General features: G+C 39.0%; 1 protein-coding gene across 4 annotated transcripts in view; it reads left to right on the top strand.

Annotated features, from left to right (window-relative positions):
- Positions 1-366: 366 nt before the first annotated feature.
- TPD52L1 (tumor protein D52-like 1) overlaps positions 367-23,126 on the top strand; it is a 34,448-nt gene continuing 11,688 nt past the window's right edge. Inside the window, exons 1-4 of one of the 4 annotated variants that reach the window (XM_010179655.1) lie at positions 367-388; positions 914-1,029; positions 8,278-8,426; positions 20,900-21,001. In XM_010179655.1, coding sequence (XP_010177957.1) covers positions 982-1,029; positions 8,278-8,426; positions 20,900-21,001 — 299 coding nt within the window. In that variant the 5' untranslated portion in view covers positions 367-388; positions 914-981. Of the gene's footprint in view, positions 389-913; positions 1,030-8,277; positions 8,427-20,899; positions 21,002-22,658; positions 22,662-23,126 lie in introns of those variants that run through there. The other 3 variants (XM_010179654.1, XM_010179658.1, XM_010179656.1) reach the window with 3 other exon arrangements.

The raw sequence follows: 23,126 nt of genomic DNA, 5'->3' as shown, positions 1-23,126 counted from the left end.
GCCTGGAGGAGGATTTTCTTCCACAACAGAAGCAGAGTGAGAACTTTAAAACAAATTCTGAAGGAGTGAGAATGTTTTCTGTTTTCTCATGTTTTGTTTGGAGTGAAGAATGAGAGACTATCAGTGGCTGGAACCCCAGCAGTCATTCTTCACTGTATGATGGGAGATAGGATATGTTTGGTTTCCTCTGTATATGCTGTACCAGGCAGGCCAGGTCTTGCAAACATTTATGTATGTGCTTATCTTGGTTATCATACATACTGATCCTGGTCTTGGACACACAGGAGAAGAAAGTAACTGGAGCTCCAGTGTAATTGTTCATCCTTCACAGATTTAGACCAAGCGATGAAGGTGCACTTCTCTAACATTTAGAAGATTCAGGCAGTAGGTATCGCACTACATCTGTAAGGTTTTTAAGTTGCTGCAGACGTGCTTTTAAAGCAAATTTGGCTCAGTAATATACTTCCTTTATTGCCCAGTGTACTATTGCCACTGATCACATCAGTGATCCACATTAACCAGCTTTCTTATTTTGAAGAGAAAGCTTTCTTTTTTCTTTTTTTCTTTTTTTTTTCCCCTCCTTATCCTCTATATTGTTAGAAGCAAGGAAATGCCTCTTCAGGGACTTGTGGGGACCAAGGTGATTGCTTCCTGGGAATGAGTGGTGCTTTCACATATTAAATTGCTTCTGTGCAATCATTATAATCTGATACTCCCAGCAGCTTTTCAGAAGAAAAGAGGAGTAGAATCCAAATGACCTTTAGCAGGAAAAGGTTGTTTTGTTTCTATTTGGTTTTGGTTTTGTTTTTTTCCTAGTGGGTGAATATTATATCACTGAGATTTCAGGGGAGGTCAATATCACAGCTGAAATAATTGATAATGGTTTCTTGACCTTTTAACTCTTTATTTTAAGGCCTGCTGGAAACTCACTCTTTGCATGAAGCAGATGAAGATGTGGTCACTGATGTTGATTTCACCAATATGATTTCTGAAGAAGAAAAAGAAGAGTTAAAGATTGAGCTAGCCAAGGTAATGAATTTGAATTTCTGTGATTGTTACTGTTTCTACTTCCTTAAACTGGAAGATATTAATTGTAGGATGAAGTATACATCATAAAGATATGCTTTTCCTTTTTAGTAAAATTATTCTAGGCTACAATGGTGTGAAGCAATTAATTTCCTTAGGAATTTTTTGAAGATTAAGTGTCTTCTACTTGATTGTAGAGAGAAAGTTAAATATACCTTACCATTTTAGTCAAGACTTGTGTCTATATTTATAAATCTTCCTTTATCAAGAATGAAAGCTGTTCATCTTATTAGATCTATGGTATTGTTGTTAGAGTGGTTGTGACACCTGATGGAAGAGATTCTTTGTGTGGTGCTCAGAGGAAAAGCTGCTGCTGCTGGTTACAGAAGAGACTGATGATGATGAGCACAGTAATTTCACCACATTTTACTTTCCTTTGGCACCAGTGTGTATGGAGAGGGTTATATTTTTGGTTTGCATTTGTTGTTTGCTTAATTAGAGAACTTCAGGAGATGTCATGACACAATGAAGAGGTTTAAAAATAATACTTAATAAGAAGGAGATGGGCTGAAAAAGGCATGAACCATGTGGTCTTTTTGTTACAGAGATTAAAGAGATTGTCTAGATTCGGTCTACGATAGGAGAGTGGATTCAGTTGTAATTGCTGCTGCTGCATACTGCAGAAATAGAAGTGAAATTCCAAAATGGAAAATGAGAGAATGGGAAAAAGTGAGGGTTTACTTATTTTAAATATGAGACACACAACAGATATCATAGCTGTATGAAGGGGTTTTAATATTAAATACCCTAAGAAGTCATGTTCTTAATGACTCAAGTAATTTACCTTCAGTGCTGATTTAGGATTTTCTAGTGAAACAAAACCCAAAAGATTGGTTTTTTCGCTTTAATGTTTTATCAAGCTTTGTGTTTTTGAGTTCCTAGTTTATTTTTATTCTTTGCTGATCCTGTCACATTTGTAAATAATAAGAAGGAAGCTGAAACTTTACATGATCAGTTCATCATGTAGCAATGAAATGGAAGTTGGGATGTTCATTATTGGCTTTTTGTCAGGACAAGAGGCAGTGGAGACACACTGAAACAAAAGAGGTTCCCTCTCAACATCGGGAAAACCTTTCTTACTGTCAGCACGAGTGAGCACTGGTGCAGGTTGCCCAGAGAGGTTGTGGAGTCTCCATCCTTGGAGATGTCTGGGCATAGTTCCGGGCAACAGGCTCTACGTGGCCCTGCTTGGGCAGGAAGTTTGGACCAGGTGACCTCCGGAGGTCCTTTCCAACCTTAGCCATTCAGTGATTCTCTTCCCTTTTCTGGTGTAAGGGAATTAAGGAGCAGACAGAAACAAGGAAGAAAAAACTTCCTGCCACCATCAGAGAATGATCTGCCTCTCTCAAGAGAGTTAATCTCAAGAGTTTCTGGGCATCCTTCCTACTTGCTAATTCCTGTGGGAGCAGAGAGTTCTCAGCAGCTCATGGTAGAAATGCTTTAATTCATATACCAGCACACAAGAGAGAGATTGCCTTTCAAATATTATGATCTTGGCTGGCCTGGAAATTATTTTCTGAATTGCTCGCAGCAGTTTACTGGCATACAGCTTATGCTTGAAATAAAAATAAAACAGATAATTATGCCAAGAAAGGTGTGGAAAACTTGAATTTAGAGTGAACTAAGTCTAAACATAAATGAGGCTTATGATTCTTAGTAAAGACTGCAAAAAATATATAAGACCGTGACTCCTTCAGAAAGAAACCTCTGTGGGAATAGGCTAATGTTTCCTTTTGCAAAGCTGTTAGTCTCTACTTTCAAGCCCCCTCTGGTCCCCTGGTGGTAGTTTTTCTTCCATGTCCTTACATGTTAGGTAATACCTGTTTGAGCCTGTAGGAACAAGCACCTTTCTTCTTACTGCCCTGAAAGGTTCAAATCTCCCCTAATGCTGCAATCACTGTTGATGTAATGTGGAGCTGCTGTGAGCACCTGTTGTGCGTGTATTTAAAGAGGAAAAAATATTCCATCTCTGTGTTGTGTATCTGCTGTACATGTTCTCTGTTGTCCTCCTCTTCCTCCTTCCCTCCCTGACATTAGGAAGAGAACCAGCACCACTGTTTTTCTGACAGATTTCTTGTATGCTCTTTTCCCATTCCCCTGCTAGCAGTCTCTGTACTGGAAGGTTTTCAGAGCATGGACTGTCTCTGTTCTTGTATTTGTAGCCTGGCAAACACAGGAGAACTCTGACTCTAATCAGGCCTTGAAATTTCTACAATGCAAGTAAAATTAGTGACTCTTACATAAACTTCTAACAGTCATTTGAATTCACAGAGTTCAGTATGAAATTCAGAATAATAGCAGAAAACTGTAGCCTGAAAACTTTACATAGGGCCAGAAGCGATTTTTATTTTTTATTTTTTTTTTCCCCTTCCTCCCTCAGTGTGAGGAGCATGGCACAATGACTCCTGAGTCATGGCGGGGGCTGAGGTTTTGAGCTCTCTTGCTTACTGCTGTCAGTTGTCCTTCCGTTACCCTCATCAAAGCAATCATTTACTCCGTGCTGTCTTCCCCCTTCCATACTTTCACAAAAGCAGCTTTCTGCTTTGATCTACAAGCTTCCTAGCTGATGTACAAGTTCTAAGTTCAGCTCTGTGTGTTGCTGCATGTTTATTCCCAGCTTGAGGAAAGATGAGTGCCTTTTTCTGCAAACTTATGGCTAACTTTATTTATGAGTGTCTCTGGGTGCTGTTCACCAATGGGAAAACTTATAAATCAACAGGTACTCAGCCTGGAGGTATAAAATTTGAGCTATATTATTTGGCGCAGAGGTGAAGTGCCTGTTATTTTTTTGTGCTGTTATTCTCTTCACCGTTAAAACTACTTTCTTTAAAAGGTTACCATAGTAAGGTGCTCACATTTCCTTACAAATATTTTATGCATTTTATTATATGTTGTAATACTTCACAATTTTGAAAAGGGGTCACAATTCAGTAACAATCACTAGTTGACTAAATACAGTAGCTGTTCAGAATTCAAGGGTTCATTGGACTGGGTTCATTGAGAGACAGTTTTTCTGTATATTTGCTGTAACCTTTTTGTGTCTTCTGACATAAAACAGACTATGTGAAAGAACAGTATAGAGAAGATGCAGTCTTTTGGGTTTTAGCTTTTTTCTCAAAGCCAATGAAATGAAGGAAAATATTATTTTCTTCCTCACAAAGTGAACTTCTTTCTGTTATCAAATGCCCCTCATAGTTGCTCTTCCTACCAGTGATATAGCTGGTCCTTCCTTATTACAATTTTTCTGTTACATGTTTTCCAGCCTTTTCTTACAGGATATTTATGCAGGGAGTTGATGTTTGGCTCTAGCAGAGGTAGGCAGATGCATGCTGCAATCTGGCTGCCATGGTCGTACCTGTGGTAGTGAAGTTTGTGAGCCTGCCCTGAGAATCTGGGATATTTCCCAGCCGAGTTTCCACGATGTGAGAAATTTTGTCGCACTGCCCTTTCAATTTTTACCCCTGCTCTCTTCACCTGTGTGCCTCCTGGCAGGTTTTGGTAGTGTGACCAGGTGGTGCTGTTCTATGAGCTGGTGCGATGTGGCTTTGCAGGGGTGAATTGTGATGGTGCAACCAAAAAGACGTGTAGCAGCTTGCAGAGGCCAGTGGGAATCCCTTGGTGCAGCACTGGCTCCAAGACCTCCCTCTCAGGTGGCTGTGACCTCCCTTTCTCCGATAGCTTTGCTGTAGTTGCCAAGCTCCTTCTCAAGTTTTTGTCACCATATTATCACACTGCTGGTTTTGGTTTTTTGTCACTTCTAAAACAGCTATGTCTGCCTTCCTTTCAGTAGTGATGCATGCCTGTGGTACCTATCACAGTATACAACCTCGGTGGGTGCACTGCTTGTCCTGCTTTAATCCATCACTGCCTTCTTCTCTTCTTCACCTCCAGCCACTTGTTCCTGCCCCCTTCATCCCCTATGCTGTATGTGCACAGGTACTTGTGCACCTCTCTGCACCTGATCTATGAACTGACCTGGCTTAAAAACAGCCCTTGTTTGGTTTTTTTTCTGTGAGGGCTTTTATCAGGTTCAGCTTCCCCTGGTGAGGAGGGACATGCGAACAGCCAAGCCAGGGCACTACACATTTGAGTGGTGTAGTGGTAGGGAAAAAGGATGCTTAATCTAACTTAGAAGTGCACATTTAACTAGGCTGGCTTCTGTTTTCTGTTGGGGCCTCTTAATATTTTAATTGCTTACTGCCTTGATCCTTAAAGCAAGCATTATAAATACTCAATTTACATTCAGCTTACTATTCAACCCATTCATCCATATTATTCCAATCAATAGGTGAATCTTTCCACCTCCACATTTTACATAGTACTGTGTGTATCTCAGAGTATAGGTAATACCAACTGTCATAGTTTTATATTAATAGTAGTTTATCTAAAATGCTCCATCTTACTGAATAAATACATTCTGGTTTGGTTTTTTTATGAGCTGTTTTGTGAGCGTCTACTGGAAAAAATGGGAAAGCTGTTGCATTGGAGAATTGCTGGGGTGGTTAGTTTTTGTTTCTGTTTTTGTTTTCAGGCATACCACCATCCTAAAAGGGCATTCAACCCCCTAAAACATACAGTTTTCCCTAAAATAATTTAAAAAGGCAAAACAAGGGAAAACACTTTTTTGTGTTTGTGTGCTGAACTTCACTTTTCTTCTTCCATAGTATTATTCAGTCCCGTATTTCAGAGAGACCTAGCTGTAATTGTGAGGTTTTTCCTGGGGTCTCACCTTTGTGATTTACGTGTTACTCATGTCAGTTAATCGTGGTCAGCTCCTCTCCTTGCTTTTTCACGTCCCACACAATAACAGAGGGAAGAAAAAGCAGCTATTAACTCTGATTTCTAAGCCCACAAAAAGCAAGAAGGGAACTTTGTCCCTATATGATGCATCTCTGTTCTTCTGAATCTGTTTCACGTAGAAGGGAAACCTGAGAACTAGAAGCTTGCATTTCTGTTGACTTAATCCTAGTTTCATAATGGAGTCTGCATTTATGACAGTGGACTTTACAAAAATGCCTAAGCAGGTGATGCCTGACTTCCATGGGAGTTAGGTATGCAACCTGCTTAAATGCTTTTCAGGATCCCAGTATAAGTCCCTTTCTGCCTGCTTCAGTCTTCAGTCACTGATATCTGAGCACTTAAGGGAGGTTTTTTATCTTCCATTATTTCAAAATGATTGAACTTGAGGAGGATTTTGTCAAACCAAAACCAGACTCTGATTTCTAAAGAAAAATTTGTTATTTTTAATACAGTAAAAGAATGTTGTTCATATTTACAGCATTGACCACACAGTTGATACTTGCTTAGGGCTTTACAGCTTTAAGTGTCTATTCAACGGAGCATATGGAAAGTAATTTTAATAGAAGCCCTCAAATGTTTACATGTGCAGGTAGCTGCTGATCAGCCTAGTCCTAGCCCATATGGAAAGCATTAATGTTTAAGTACATGTAAGTATATTGGTATTGGTTTAAGTTAAATTCTTTAGCAGTGTTACTCAGGCAGTCTTGTGGGCTTAGGGGTTTGCTGTGGGCAGGAAACAGCTGAAGTGAGCTCTGAACTGCTCCTGAGGAATTCTGACATCTGCGATTCCTCTTTCTGTAGGCATTTAACCTGTTTTCGTCTCAGAAAGAAACTCGTGTTGCCTCCTGACAGTGTTTCATTTGCAAGTTAGGAATAAAACGGAATGTAAAGGATATAGGTAGGAATAAAGCCATTTTGGATTGTTATCTATCCTACCCAAGAAGTGTTGGCATCACAGGCATTGGTGAATACGGGGATCTGCTTTACTGAGGTCATGATTGTTCTTTGTGTTCAGTCTTGCTGCTTAATTTTTGAGCAATTTAGGTAGCAGGTAGTGACAAAAGCACTCAGGGATTCAAGGGTGAGACTTCTCCAGGAGCAGTGAGCATGCAGCCAGTTTTACAGGGAAGCAGAATGCATGAGTGTGTAAAATAGAAATAATACTGGTATTGACATCCTAAATATAGCCCTGGAGGTCAGCAACTGATTCAGCTGGTGCTCACCTCATTCCCTGCAGCTTGTGGAGTTAAATCACAGGGAGGTTGTGGTTGCAAGGAATTTAGCATATGGTAATCAGATATGTTACCATATGTTATCCTATTGGCATATGGAGGAAGGAACACAGTTGGTAAGGGAACTTCAAAAACCTGAAGTGAAAGGCAGCTGCTCTGGTGTCACTTGCCCTTGTTAGCGTCTGTACCTCCCACTGCTGTTTGTATAATTGGCTTGGGAGGCTTCTGGATGAAGATTGCAAACCCCTGCTTCCAGGGGTGCTGCCCAAAGGAAGGGTCCTGAGCCAGTGGCAAGCAGATTCAGCGGTCCTTCCTCTCATTCAGGTGGTCTTTGCCTTGCTAAAACACTGAGTTGGTTTAAACTTTTCAAATAACGTCCACTGCAGGGCGAATTACATCCTTGTGGACTGAATGGTGTCTTTACAAATGGAATTTGCAATTGGGTTAATGACTAAGAGCTCTCAAAAGACTAATCTGCTGTCTCTCCTGAATGTTTCTATGCTTTGGGAAGAACCTGTTCACTCATGTTAACAGTCCATCTGCTATAATTTTTATTTTACTATCTTGAAATATGTAGAGCCTAAAAATATAGATGAGACTCACATTACAAGGATGTAACTTTTTATGATACTTTCAAGTCATATATTATCATGTGATTTCTCTTTTTTTTTTTTAACCTTCTCCTAAGAATTTGCATCTGGTCTTCTTCATGAGTGGAAGTCTAAAAAGCTGCAAATATGCAGTTAAAATCCTGTGCATTCAAAGAGAATATCTGCCTGAGTCATGTAGTCTTCTCTTGTTCTGCCCATTCCTATTTCACGAGTGAATGGAAAGCTGATGTTTGAGACTCCTAATGCCCTAAGGCAGATCTTGGTCAAGTTGCTCAACAGTCACTTCCTTACTGGAGAATTCTCTTATCAGATGCACGTGTATGATGGTGCACATAGTTTGAGACATTAATTTAATGGAGTGTCAGCTCTGTTCTGGACATGTCTTTGTGATCTCCACAAACACTTCAATCTCTCTGTCTCTCTAGTCACCTAAGAAAAATATAAGTTTATGTGAGAGCCATTTAATCTCTTGACATACTGTGTGTTTATCATTCTGCAGGAACAGGCTAACACCTTTCTTCTTTCTCCTCCCTCTTTGTGTGTCTCAGCTAGAGGATGAAATTTCAACTTTGCGGCAAGTGCTAGCAGCCAAAGAAAAGCACCTGGTTGAAATTAAACAAAAGCTTGGCATAAGTCTGATGAATGAACTGAAGCAGAACTTTAGCAAAAGCTGGCACGACGTGCAGACAACTTCTGCGTGAGTACAGACCTTGCTCAAATTCATTCTTATGTTGTGTAGCATGTTTGGGGTATTATGTTGATGACCCTTGGTATGAAATTTAGCAGTGAAATACCTACCAAGTGGAGTAGATGGCAGGGACAAACATAGCAAGCTTTTCAGAGCAAGGAGACCTGAAAAAACTCTCGTACAGCAGCATCATGCTTTGCTATGATGTTGCACCTCACTCTTGCAAAATCACAGCAACTGAAACTGTTGTGGCACTGAGAAGGTTCTCTTCCAATCCCATAAAACATTCCTACAGAGTCCTTACTGAGGAGAGAAAGGACATTTTTAAACAAAGTGTATTACATTTTACAACTTCCAAGAGAGACAATGTAAAAAAAATAAATAAAATTAACAAAATATTAGCAACTATTTAAAAAAATAGTACCATCATCTGATTTATAAAGCATACTGGCAGGATCAGTTGATGTGTGACTCTTAATTTCTGCTTTTGTTTGTCTAAAAGAAACAAAAAAAAATTGTTGGAGTAACTGTAGCATCTTTGAGGTTATCATAAGTCCTACATCTGTTGAGTTTTTTGTTATTTCCCAGCAGTGTGTTCTTAGGCAAGTCCCTGGCGTCTCTCACAGCCTTGGTTTAACACAGTGCAGAATGGGTAACAAGTTCACAAGAGTGCAGTGAAACTCTTGTGTAATGTGTAAGCAGCTTTGAGTTCCCAGAGTGAAAGGTAATGCATAGATGTGAAGAACTGTTACTCCACTGTTGTTGTTGAAATGGCTTTAACTTGATTTTATTTATTTTCATTTTTCTCACGCAGACCAGTTATACTGTAGTCTTAAGTTAATCACTGCCTTTTAAAAATGCACCAGTTCTTGAAAGAGGAAGCAGAGAAGGAGGTTATTTGGGCTGCAGCTTGCTGCCAAGAGATACTGGTGCAAGCCTTTTGCCTTACGTGAAGAAGGAATTAAAAATGTATGTGTGGACATAGTGATAAGACTTATCCTGAATCTGCCACCAAAAAGTGTTCAAACCCAGGATAGGTAGTGTTACTTGTAATCTTCAAACACTTTTTTTCTCTGTATCTCCAATGGATCACCATTGAGAGAGATGTTGGCTAAACCTAAGAATTCCAAAGCTCTAGGGAGGCCATGATAATTACTGAGGGGCTGGTCTCCACTTCATACTAATTTTTGTACTTACACATATGAACATACTATATTCCTCTAAATCTTTTTGGGTTGAATTAATTGCAACATTAGTTGAAAGAACCACCTGCCTTTCATTAAGTTCTGTCTGAAAAGTTTTGGGGTTTTTGTTTGTTTGTTTGTTTTTTCGATTCACAACTGAATTTGACACTCTTAGGGAGAAGCAAGAGCGAGCTGCTCCACAACAGCTGAGATGGGACAGCATGGCAGGCAGGGCAGTGGCATCACTCATGAAGGAGCAGTCCCACAGTACTCAAAAAAAAAAAAAAAAGAACAGAACAAGTCCAGGGACAGTAAACAGAGTCAAGCCAAGAGTTCAGATCATCTCTGATGATGAGCCAGGTCCAAGGTCAAGGGCTGGCCTTGGACACAGGTGGCCAAGGCCACAGGAGTGTGGGGGGGCAGAGTTTGCAGGGCCCCTTGGTGCACTCAGGGCTCTGACAGATTTGGAAAAAATATGTGGAAATATATAATGTATTTCTACATTAAAATAATAATTCTTTCTGTTTTAATGAGAAGTCTAATAAGGTATAAACCCCTTAATAGGAAATGCAGCTTGTATGTCTCCTATTTCTAATTTTTGGACAGTTTCTGAGCTAGGTCCTGTTATTTCTTGTGACATGTTATTATCAGGGGCACCCATGCTGGCTCAGTAAGCATGTCTGACATGTGCTAGGAGAGGATTGTCTAGAGACACTGAGCTTTAGAGGTGAGGAAGGGCACAAGACACCTGAACTGGAGGTATTGGGAAACACTAGCAAAATTTTGAAACAAAACCTTTCATTTTTACTTTAAATTTAGTAGCAAATTCCAAGACAACTCTTCATTTTCTTTTGATAATGTCAATATTTTCCACAAGGATAGAGAGACTTAGGAGACTTTATCAGTGTGGTAGCTGCTACTTTTTATTTAATATGAGTTTCAGAAACAGCAAGCCATTAGGTGATGAGCATGCACAAGTAGTTATGTGGAACTGAGCAGCAGGAGTCCATTTGTGCCCTTGAAAATAGTGATGTCCATGGTCCAGCTGCTTTATAACCCTGGCTGACACTCATGCTATTACACTGATGCCAGTACAAGTCATGGTGATCTGGCATTCCTCAGAATGGATGTGTTAAGTAATAGAGGTGATTCATTGTTTCTGCACCAAAATAGCAATGGGATGGCATTACTCACCAAGTTTCTCTGGTTTCGTAAGGATGAAAAGCCTGTTTTAAAAAATAAAAGTTTGAAATATTTACATGCCTGTACTTTAGTCTTCTAAATTCACAATTAGTAATTTTACATTTTAAAAAGACCTGGTTTTAAGGAGGCAAATTTTGCTTTCACCCAGTCTTACTGGGTTTTGTAGCTGCTGTGCTTTTCTGGAAATTAAAACTGCTCTTTTTTTTGTTTTTTAGTGGGGAACTTCTCAAAGCTACAGAGAACAATGAAGCACCAAATTCTTGTCTTGTTAATGAGCTCTCCGTTTAGGGATGCATTCTTAATGTTAAAGTGGAAATAGAGGCAGAGAGGTCTCTAGGCCCCTTTCTTATCTCAGAAACAGGTCTGTAAAGTGAGTCTGAACAACTTGTTGAGACTCATGACCTAACTCACAGAATGGATGCCACCTAAAATGAATAAATGTAAACTTGAGAGTCAGACTATGTTTAAGCATTTACATTTTAAATGGCTCACCATGGGTAGCTTAGGAGTTATCCTAAGCATGCTTGTCATGTACATGCCAGAAAATGTCATTAAAGGACTGTTATGATTAAAAAGAAAAAAAAAAGTCATAGTTTTCTTACTGAGGAAAGCCAGAGCTGAAGGTCAGTGGGCTTGTGTCCTCCATATGTTGAAGATTGTCAGGCTCAACATACAGTTCTGTACAATGTCGGAATTAATTGTCATTAATTTGTGCTTTTCATGCAGAAGAATTCTAGCTACTTCTAATAAGGCATTACATTTGCAACAGTAATGGGCAGGTTTTTTGTATCAAATCAGTTTTTTCTTCATCAGCTTTGTTTTTCCCTAAAGGAAACCTGTAATGTTTGCATTTTTCAGCCTTGTATGAAATGCACCTGGAAGTCATTCACTTATTATGATGACTGCAATCATAATGCATTTTCCAAGTTCCTCATTCATTTGCTCTGCTATTTTCAGTGCACTGATTTCTAGTATAATCTGTTAAAGGCAGGGGTTCTGCTATAGAGGATATCAGTAACTAGAGAGCAAATGATTGCCTTAAGTTTAATTTGCTTTCATGGAGGTAAGGCATTCAACTGGAATGACTTCCCCCACACGCCTTTTTAATTATCAGGTTTCCAGTGAATAGAGGTGGGTGGATATTCAGATAGCTTCTAGCAATGCAGGTTTTTTTATTTATATTTTAGAGATAACTCATTTAGGTGCTGAAGCAGGGTAATCTTGATAGATTTTGAGGTTATTTGTTTTAGCTTAAGGAATTACAAACATCTTTACAGGGATATTTACAAAGACCTTAATAGAGCTTTTCTAATTAAAGTTTTGTTACAAAGGAAAGATTTTATGTAACCAGAATGCAGTTATGTTTGCTTAGTTGAAGCTGTTTGGTGTTGCTTCAGTAAAGTTTCTGCAGCGCTCTTTAGCCCTCTGTACTTCAGATTTTCATGGCAGTAGTGCATTAAGGTAAGAAGACAGCTTCTATAAAGAGTGACCTAGTTTTATACAGAATAAAAGAATAGTTGAGGTTGGCAGCGATGTCAGGAGATTCTATAGTCCAACCTCCCCTCTCAGAGCAGGGTCAGCTACAGCAGGGTGCTCAGGACTGTGTCCAGTCAGGTTTTCAATATCTCCAAGGATGGAGACCTACAGATTGTCTGGGCAACCCGTTCCAGTGTTCAATTACCTTTGCCATGAAAAGCCTTTTTATTTTGTTTAAATATTTCTTGCACTCAGTTTGTGCCCATTGCCTCCTGCACTTTCACTAGATACCACTGAGAAGAGTCTGCCTCCGTCTTCTCCACTCCCTTCTATAGGGTTATTTGTGCACATTGATGAGAGTGGCCCCGGGGATTCTCTTCAGGCTGACCAAGTCCCAGCTTTCTCAGCCTTTCCTCATATGAGAGATGCTTCAATCCCTTAGACATCTTTATGGCCCTTTGCTGGACTTGCTCCAGTGTGTCCATCTCTGCCTTGTACTGGGGAGCGCAGAACAGAACCCAGACCTCCAGGTATGGCCTTAACCAGGGCTGTGTAGTGGGGAAGGGTCACCTTCACAGCTCTTCCTAACACAGCCCAGGATACTGTTAGCTGCCTTTGCTGTGAGGGCACATTGCTGACTCACATTTGGCTTGTTGTCTACCAGGACGCCAGCCTCTACTGGTACATGGGGTTATTAATCCCAAACTGCAGGACGCTGCATTTCCCTTTGCTGAACTTCATGAGACTGTTGTTGCCCCATTTTTTTCAGACATTCAAGGTTCCAAGTAGTAGTATCCTTCAATGCAGTTACAGAATTGCATGGTATTATATATGGAGGAGGTTACATGGGTTAATTTGTCCTCCTTACCAATTCCTCACATGAAGAACTAAGAACATAGATCCACAAGATACTTTGACCTTTGCTAAACATGTACGTTGTAACCGTGCTTAGCTTTGTCTGCCATCAGCTTTTAAGTTGGTGCTGCTCTTTACATCTCTGTGGGGGGAAAAGCCAGTAGTGCATTATAGTGTTGTCCTCTCAATAGATATTTTGGTAGTACTGAGTTTCTAAGGAGCAGCTGTATCTCTAAAGTTACCCACCAATGAACTCACTCCAGCATAATAGTTCCCAGATGCTCCTTTGTCATTTTTTCTGGAAATGTTAGCAACTGTTAGAAGGCATAAGCCTTCTCTGTTTTAAATGGAAAACCTTTCAGCCCATGGATGAAATAGTAATATAACTACAGAGATAACTTCTAGGGAGATTAAAGTGATTGGTTTTGCTACTAATCCACCCAAAAAACCAATACTCCAAACATTCAGATTGCTATAAGCAGCAACTCTGCCATGGCCAATAAATTATTAAAATAGCTAAATACAAGGAAAACCCATTCTCTCCTTGAGGGCTGTAGTGGTGAAATGAAGTGTAATGTCTCAAAGCCCTTATACTTTGTGATTCCAGCTAGGAGATTTGGAAGCCTTTGATGTGATGGAAAGTGGACCCATACAAGAGTACCATCTAGGACAGCTGTGCTTTTAGAATCACTTTTTATCTTTTGCCCTCACAGGCAAAAATTGTTATTGCTGTAGAAATGGGAAATCTCATTAATTAGTTGTCATAATCAGGAGATCTTTAAGTGCTAGCTCCAAAGAGCATTTCTCCCAGACAGTGGCGTTGGCTTTCTCAGGTGGTAGATAAGTAGATGTTTAAATGACCACGATCTCCAGGATAAGAGAGGATAATCATCATGCTATTTGATCTCATCTCAACTCAGTACAGAATTGCCCTTCACATGGTAAAGCTAAATCTAACTTTCCTTCACAGGTGGAAAAGGAAGTGAAGAAAGATTCACTTTCTTTTGAAGCTGTTTTAGATGGGTTTCAATATTGCCCTGCTCTTACATGTAATACTTGCCTGAGATTTGAGATGAGAGCATTCAACATGGCCTTGGCCTTACCCACTAGAGACAGAATAAAGATCTCTTTGTTGACTATTAGTTGAAAACTATGTGAGCAAGATTAGTTTTGGTGATAGGGAACCTGAGGGCAATTGTATGGGTTTCCACAAATAGTGGGAACTTAATGCTTTCTAATTCAAATTTCTAGCAGGTGATGAGAAAATAGAAAGTAATAGTTGCGCTGCATGTGTTGTAGACTAACAATCTACTGTATCTGCAGTCTTAATTTGTATAACTTTAAATACATAGTAAAACGTTCCAAAAGTTCAGAATTTTCTCAGTAAGTCTAACATAATTTGTGGACAACCGCAGTCCTACTGTGACTTTTAGGAATTCAGTATACCATGTTCCTGCACACATACTGGTAATGAGTGGTACTAAAAGAAATATGGGTGTTTCTTTTCATTGCAATGTGTAATCACCTTTTGACATTTTCTTCTGTAAATTTGCAAGTAAATGGAGCAGTTGTGTAAGTGAAGAAAGAGGCTTTAGAAAGCACATTACCTGCCTGTGAACCCGTGCTATGGGGAATTCAAGGGAGCCTCTCACTTCCACTGACTTTGTGTCCTTCTTCAAAACCAATTTTTTTGCTGCTTTTCCACAAGTATCTCTGGCTTTGAACTTGAAAGGGTGGTGTAATAGATGATAAGGATGGAGAAAGGACTTTGAGAAGTTAACTGAGTCTGTTTGCATCGTCCTTTACACTTGTTTACACCAGAAGCTTCAGCTTATGGAAATTCCCCAGCAATGCCAGGTGATCTGTTCCAGATCAGTTAATGTAGTGTTAGTTTCTCAGGGAAAAACCCACTGTCATTATGATTGAGCACCAGAAAATATATACACATATATTATAGATATCTCTATCTATGTATATCTAACTGTAAGGAGGGGAGGCCTGAGTGTAAATTGCATGTCTGAAATGGCCAGGGTTAAAAATATCCAGGAAAGGATCAGTGGCAAAGGGGACAGGAGAAAGGAAATGTGAAAGAAAAGGAGAAGGAATGAAAGGAAAAAGAAAAAACAGAAATTAAGCAAAAGTAAAGAAAGAAGGAAAAGGGAAAGAAATGGAAGGAGGAAAGGAAAAGCAAGGGAAGGGAAAAGGAAATAAAAAGGTAGGGGAGGAAGGGGAAGAAAGGAGAGGACAGTAAGAGAATGGAAGAGGGAGGATGGGATATGTTTATTCTGTGTAATTTGGTTGATCTAATGTACAGTACAGAGTGCACAGACAGTGTTATTGGCATAGCTTAAGGTGTGAAAACTGAAGTTTTGGCCTGGAATGTCTTAAGCTCATCTGTGCTTAAGCCAACATACTGTGGCTTTTCTACCTGGATAGTAACTGTAACACAACTGCTTGTTTTTCCCCTGTTCTATGCTACACTGCAGAAATAGTACCTTTCACACAATTGTATCCCAATTTTTTTCCCAAGGTTTTGGCTATTACAATGCAGGACAGCACAGAATACTTGTCACCTTTGCCTGGCACCTTTCCTGTGACTCTCTGCAGCCTTCTGAACGCTCATCTTCCATGTGCTGCGTGCAGATTTCTGGCTACAGGCAGGGCCCCTGCATCCTGCAGAGGTTGGGTTCCCTTAGCTTTGCCCTTCCTCTCTCGGTGGGAGAGGAACTACCTGGGGCATGCTTCCTTTCACCGATTTGGGCATATGTACCCACCCAAGCGCCAGCACAGTTGCTATTAATTCTTAATGTACCTGACAAAGGGAAGAATGTCTAAAAAAAGTGTATCTGGCTTTGTTTGTTTTTGAAGTTGGAATGAATTTCAGGTGAGCACTAAAAAAGAAACAAAACCAAAACCACTCTGCACTACCTTAGAGTTAATTTGTAGGCAAAATGGCAATATGAATGCTCTTGGAGAATGCTTTATGTACAAGTTATCTGCCATTTATATATGCATTTACTTCATTTAATCAGTGGTATAATTTAGTTAATGCCGACCCCTGTTTTTCACAGAAAATCGACAGAATAATAGTTCTCTAGCACAGGTTTTCTCAGAGATCCAGATGCTTTACATTGGTTACAGAAATGTCATTCTTAAGCTGACTAATGGTTTGAAAACTCAAAAGAAGCAAGCTCCATAGGGCATGGGTTGTGCTGCCAGGCTCTGCTCTACTGTATGGTTGTGTTGTTAATTGTTTGCATTTTGTTGCATCTTATGTAAGCTTTATCACAGAAGAGGGGTTCTCAAATGGATTAATTTTGCCAGCAAGCATTGTTGGAGAGGCACAATGCTGAATGAAGATGTACTAATTAGCAGATGGACTAATTTCACAGAAGCTGAATTTAATTTTTTTTATGATTTACTGTGTTGGGTTGAATGTGCAGCTTGCCATGCAAAATATGAATATGGTATTTGTAACCTACTTCTGTCAGCAGCCCAGGTGTTGCACCTGTGAAGGAAAGTTAGATGTGAAGGGGAATTCTGTACTGAGTTGAGATGAGATCAAATAGCATGCAGTATGATTATCCTCTTTTATCCTGGAGATCATGGTCATTTAAACATCTACTTATCTGACCTCTGTATATGCTTACTGCCAGGCTGTACTCTATATGAAGCATTATTTCCTTTGCACATTCTGTTTTATGAAACAGTGTCTTCCTTCATTTGCTTTCACTGGCTGTAAAAATCAGCTAGTGAGACCTGGTTGTCATACGATAGTACAACCTAAATGCAGTATATGGAACTGTCAGGTGAAAAAACAGTCAAAATATACTGCAAACCTACTTTGCCTAATTAGTATCTTACAGTACTGGAGATGTGAGTTATCTTTAAAGCTTCTTTTAAATGTTTTGGGCATATTACCAGAATATAACTGTAATGGCAGCATATTTTATGAAAACCTCTAAGTTTTATAAACAATTGCTTTTGTTAAATATATACCCTATTTTAAAATAAATTCTAATCGGAAGTTGATGGATGAAATTCTTAGGTTTATGTCATAAAAAGATAATGTTCAATATGACACAGGTGAGTTTTATTTACAAGTTTATAGTTGTGACAGCAGTTCACAGACCATATTTGTTTTATGTTTAGTGTCTGTGAAATACATTATAAATATTTACTGTTAAGTGCTAAGTGAAAAACATGGAATATATTAGCCACTACCAGCAATTCTTCTGTGCTATGGAGCATGTTTATATGCAGCAAAATCAGAGCAGGCATTCTTTTTAAATCTAGTAGCCTGCTTCTACTTTAGCTAATGCTACTGGGCATCTGGCATAATGCTGTTAAATTTAGGGGTGTCAGTACATGCTTCAAGGATGAGAGTGTGCAGGTATCGTAGATGACTTAGCATGTTGGAGCAGGTGCTGGTGTTAGAAGGACTTAAGCCATACATACAGCACTTTTCCCAAGGAATAAGTATCTGTAGGTCTTAACTGGAATATCCAACTTTATTTCTACTCATAAAGGTTTTGAAACTTATGTAAGCTGTTCAGGGCATTAAAACAGAACCGCAAACTGGTGTGTGTTACGTGAGGATGTGAAAACTGCTGGCTCAGGTTAATAATACGACTGAGAAGATTTCCAGAGGTCAGAGAGAACATGGTGAAGAGATCACCGTTACCAGAATGTTTGGCAAAGTATCAAATGAATGCTGTAAATACAGCATAACTGACTGGGCTGTATATAAATACAGAGCATAACATAACTGAGTTATTAGCATAACTCCTCCTAATACAGGAGGACAATGTGCTCTGTGGAAAGATAATTTATTTATGAAGAAGGCATAGTCATATGCGTGATGGTGGAGAGACAGGCATGAGAGAGGCTTGATTTTTAAGCAGTGAGCTCTACTAAGATGCAAATTACTGTTCCTTGTCTTTGCTGGCAGGTATCGCGTGTTGCTCTGTGTTTTTACCTTTGTTCTTCTTCAGCGTTGCTGAAGGGAGGAGGGATTCATGTCAAAGGTCATTTTTGCTGAAGTTGGTGCTGAAAAAAGACCAGTTGTGTAACAGTCTTAGCTGGATTTATGCTGTTATGCAATGCCAAAAGCATTAGAAACATAAATGCGGTCTCTGTGTCTTCCTTGCTAGTAGAAATACTGGGGTGGATGTTAGGTTTATGGAATTTACATTGAAAGCACCAGATTATTTGGAATGCCAAAAATCAGTGTCGTTTCAGCGAATGCCAGAGTGTGTGTTCTGACAGTGCAATATTCAGAAATAAATGCAGGACTCTTATGTTTCTCAATTAAAGTTGAGTCTATCTGCTATATGGGGGATTTGAGACAACCCTCTTAACAGTTTTACACTGTGTGAAGAACCTGCAGCAGAAAGGTAAGGCATGGAGATGTTTTTACTTAAAGCTAAACATGCCTGTGAATAAAATTAACTCCAAGGTGTCTTCCTCAAAAAATTAGTTCAGAATGATATCTGCAAAGTATTTTACTATGTACAGTCAACCTATATATAAATAGATTCTGCTTCCAGGACCTTTTAGACCTGGAAGTCAAGTCTTGGACTTCATTTTGTCATCAGCAAAACTCCACTTGTGCTGAATGGTTTAGGAAACTTCTCTGTTAAGAAAATGCCTGAAGACTTGTATGCAATAATGTAGGCCTTTTAAGAAATGCCCGATATTAATGCCTATATATATGTATACACACACACACACATAATGTCCATGTGTATATATATATATATATGTATCTCCACAGGGATTAGAATATTTGATTTTTTTTTTCCATAGGCAACACTTACAAAAAAGCTGCATGCTCATAGTTTGACTGAAGCATCATTCATGTCTATTTTAGGATCTCATCCCACTCTAGTTTATATGAGAGTATGTCCACTGACAACAAGAGAATGACAGGGCTATTAAACTAGTTAAGGGTGAGAATAGGGCCTCACTACGATAAGAGCATTGCAATCTTCCTATGTCCAGGAACAGACAGCGGGGCTGAGGAGAAAGGATACCCAGTGAAACCAATCTTTTTGGTCATCTTTGTATTCCACCAGAAGAAATAAAGCAGGCATAACCAGTGCTCCTACCTTTCTAATTATAACTTGTGCTCCTTCTGTCACTGTTGCAATGTTTTAGCCCTTGTCATCATTCAGCATTGTGCGTCTGATGGATTCAGCGTATCTAACTAGATTTCTAGAGATTTGGTACCCTGGTCTAAGTTGCTCCCTGTAGACTGCCTTTCTAGTCAGTGACAAGCACCTTTATAGAAGAAGCCATTTCACTTGGCAATTATAGAACTTAGGTCAGTAGTCTGTAAGATAATTTGTGGTTTAGGAACCTAAAATTTAGGTATTTGTGTTCGGGGGGGAAAAAATAACTGTTCATAGACTATTGTTTGAAAGAATAGAGCATTACTTGGTATCTGCCTTCTCACCTGTGGTTTGTAAAACAGTCCTCACCAGAGGACTTTCAGCAATAGGTATTGTTAAGGGTAAAAGGACCCGGTATAAAATGTGATGTGCTGTCTTTCAAATGTTAATTTTCTGTTATTTCTCCTGCCTCCACAAAGTTATATTGCTTTCATATACCTCAAAGCAAGGAGAAAATACTCTGTTTCAGGAATTAGGCAGTAGAATTTTTTTCTTATTAAACTCCAGTATATTTTGGTACACATTTACAATCTTACAGAATTTGTTCAAAGGAGAATTGGAACCAGTGCAACTGTATTTCTGAATTTTTCGTGATCGTTTCTTCAGTTCTTGTCTGCCAATGCACACCGCAGGATACAGGACTGATTATAATGTGCTCTCCTTTTGTTACTAGGTCAGTACTTCTAATTCTAATTCTGAGCCTGTCTGCATCACTGAGAGTATCAGATAATTTACTCAGAAGGAAGCCTCTGACATGCTCAGAGTTGGTTTACTCAGCAAAAAAGCATCTGTGCAGAAAAGCTTATTGATTACTCCGAGAATGCAATTTAACTGTACTGAAGAGTCTATGTGGGTCAGAGCCTGTATTCCGGATCAGGAAATTAAGATGATTCTGTGTTTGAATTGTATGCTATGTGTGAAATTAATGACTTCTAAAAGGATTCAGTGCTATTTAGAATGTGCATTCACTGTCTAGATTTTTTTCATCTTTCTTTCTTTGTCTCTCCTAAAACATTCTCCTTTTAAAGAAATTTTATAAAAAGTAGAATTGTAGCATATGGAAACAGATTTGATCAATTTTGTCTAATTTGAACTATCAACAAATAATTTTAAAGTGTTTTTTAAATGTACCTAATGTGTATATGCATGGAAGAGCAGACTTGTGTATGTCCTGATTCTGTTCTGTGCTTTAGACAGCAGATTTTGCTACTAAGTCAGTGTCTGCTGCACAAATGCTTATTTGATGTAAATTTACAGAAATTGTATCAAACAAGTATTCAACAAATCACTGTATTCTACTTTTAAACAGCTTATGCTGACCCACTCAAGGGGTGTTATCTGGAAAGAGGAGAGGCATCACGGAGGACTTCTCTGGAGAGCTTTCTGCTCACATTAAGATTAAGCTGTACTTAGGAAGCTGTGCATGCGCATCTTTGTAATTTGTTTTGTGCTACAGTTACTAAGTTTCTTAACCACTCAGTGGACGGGACTTTAAGATGTGGAAATAAGGGAAAAGTTAATTAATTGCAGGGGATTCTAGCCTCTCTTTTTAAATATTTATCACTATTTCTGTTCTGTTTTTTGTTTGCAGTTACAAGAAAACACATGAGACCCTGAGCCATGCAGGACAAAAAGCAACAGCTGCTATCAGCAATGTAGGAACTGCTATCAGCAAGAAGTTCGGAGATATGAGGTATAGCAATCTGCTGCTTCTCTGGCCTTATTTTGAGTACAAAAAGTATAAGTCGTTTGTCAGCTCTTCTTTTCCTTCTACATTAGTGTTTTAAAGGTTCAAGAAGTTTGTATTATATTGTGGAGTGTTTTATAACATTCATTGTGTCACTAAAAAGAAGGGATAACAGTGAAGGAGGTTATAATTCTTATTTGAGTCCTGCCTTAAAAAAATATAAGTGCAGTGCACTTGAAATCCTTTTGGAATAAATTTGAAAGCTCAAGGTTTCCTTGAGCTTTATTAAACCAGTTTTATTCATACATGGATTCCAGAGGCCAACATTATCTGAAGAAAACAAGCCTGCCTTGGAGCTGCTTATGGGAAGATTAATCAAAAGAAATACTTCACGCTATTTTTTGTCAGCTTCTTCAAGGTGCACAAAGGCAAAGTTTTGTTCTGCAGTTCCTCAGAACAAGAGCATAAAAGAAGTTGTACACTGTAAACCAGCACTTCAGATATCAACTTGGTAGCAGGACTACAGAACTTCTGCTCAGGTGTATGAGGGAATTGATTTTTTGGTGATGAAATAAATGGGCATGGGTTAACTCTACAATATATTGTTTGAGCTGCAGAATTAGAGTCTCATTTATTAGAGAGATTAGTACGTGCTCACGTTTTTGGTCATTTTGTAATGTATGAGGTAACCATATCCTAAGAGCTGTGTGTATCTGTTTTACAGTATTTCACATTTGTACGGGTCTTTAACTGGAAATGACTGAAGCATAGTTCTTGCCAGCTAAAACTTTTTTTTTCCACTTTTTAAATTTTTAGTCTGAATCTTAAGAAATCTTTAGAGTCCCTCCTTCATTCCTACCTTTACATACAGCTTGCTTAAACCCTCTACAGAAGTACTACAGTTTTTCTAGGTGAAACTAAAAAATGAAAATCTTCATACCTGTATGACTCCTTTACAATGCTTTTTTCTACATTGCAGTTTAAAATGGAAGTCTAGTGAGTGACTTGCAACTAGGGTATGATCATAAACTAAGATTTGTTTGACATGATACAGTTAAAAGTCCATAGATAGTAAATGCCTAGAAAATGATATAAGAATAAGTCATGCAGGTGCATTTATTTTAGCGTTCAGCAATCTGAGAGCTGAAAACTTTCAAAAACATAGGTTTGAGCTTTCATTTAAAAGTTTTTGAAGGGTTTTTCCTCATGAATTTGTCTCTTTTGATTATAAATTGTAAGCATTTTTGACATTCATAACACCTCCCCAGATGAACAGATAGTTATGTGGTAGGGAAATGAGTGGCTCATTTGTTCATTCATTCATTCCCTAAACTGAGTCTCCTTGGTCTTTCCTGTGATGCCATCTGGCTCTCCTGTTACAGGAAACAGTGAGCGTAGTCCTTCTGCTGTCCTTCATGTCGCTCATGATTTCCTGTGGCTTTATCATATTTCACTTAGTTCCCTCTGTTCTGAGCTTGAGTTGCTTTCACAAGCCTTTTTCCTACTTTTATTATTACTGACTTCCCTGCATATAGATGTATACTGTATTTTTGAGAAATGCATGTGATGAGTCAGCTGCATGTGGCACCAACATATATTCTTTAATTTTCTGTTCTTTCTTAACACTTCCTCCTGTAACAAAGGCAAACCCATGCTCAGTGAGCAGGTCCTGTTTCTGCTTCCATGCTTTAGATCCTACAACAGCGATGAGATTGTTGGTGTGCAAATACCATGAGCACTGGCTCTTGATCGCAGAGGGAAGGGTGACTCTAGCAGTTGAGTACCTCTCAGGTCCTGTTGCTTGTGCTGCAAAGGCAGAAGTGTCTTCACTGTAATAGCGCATGTATGTTCTTTAATATTTCTCTTAGTTAATGACTGCTACCAAATTCCTTTGTCGTACCTGTCAGTACCACCCCCTAGCCTCATGGTGATCATGCTTCTGACTAGTGCTTGGAAAGCAGATGAGTGGTATTTAAGCCATTAGCCCTTTAACCAAGGGCTCAAAGCAGAGGCTAAGTCCATAAGCATTTTGATTAATCAAGAAGGTTGTTTCTAGAAACTTTCTTTGATCAAAATTATTACCTTGAACCTGGTTGGTATATTTTCAGGAAAATATGGATTACCAGCGCTG

This window comes from Mesitornis unicolor, unplaced genomic scaffold, assembly GCF_000695765.1.
Source record: "Mesitornis unicolor isolate BGI_N332 unplaced genomic scaffold, ASM69576v1 scaffold23102, whole genome shotgun sequence".
Taxonomy (NCBI): Eukaryota; Metazoa; Chordata; class Aves; order Mesitornithiformes; family Mesitornithidae; genus Mesitornis; species Mesitornis unicolor.
The sequence above is the reverse complement of the archived record's forward strand: the minus strand, read 5'-3'. Positions and strand labels throughout refer to the sequence as shown.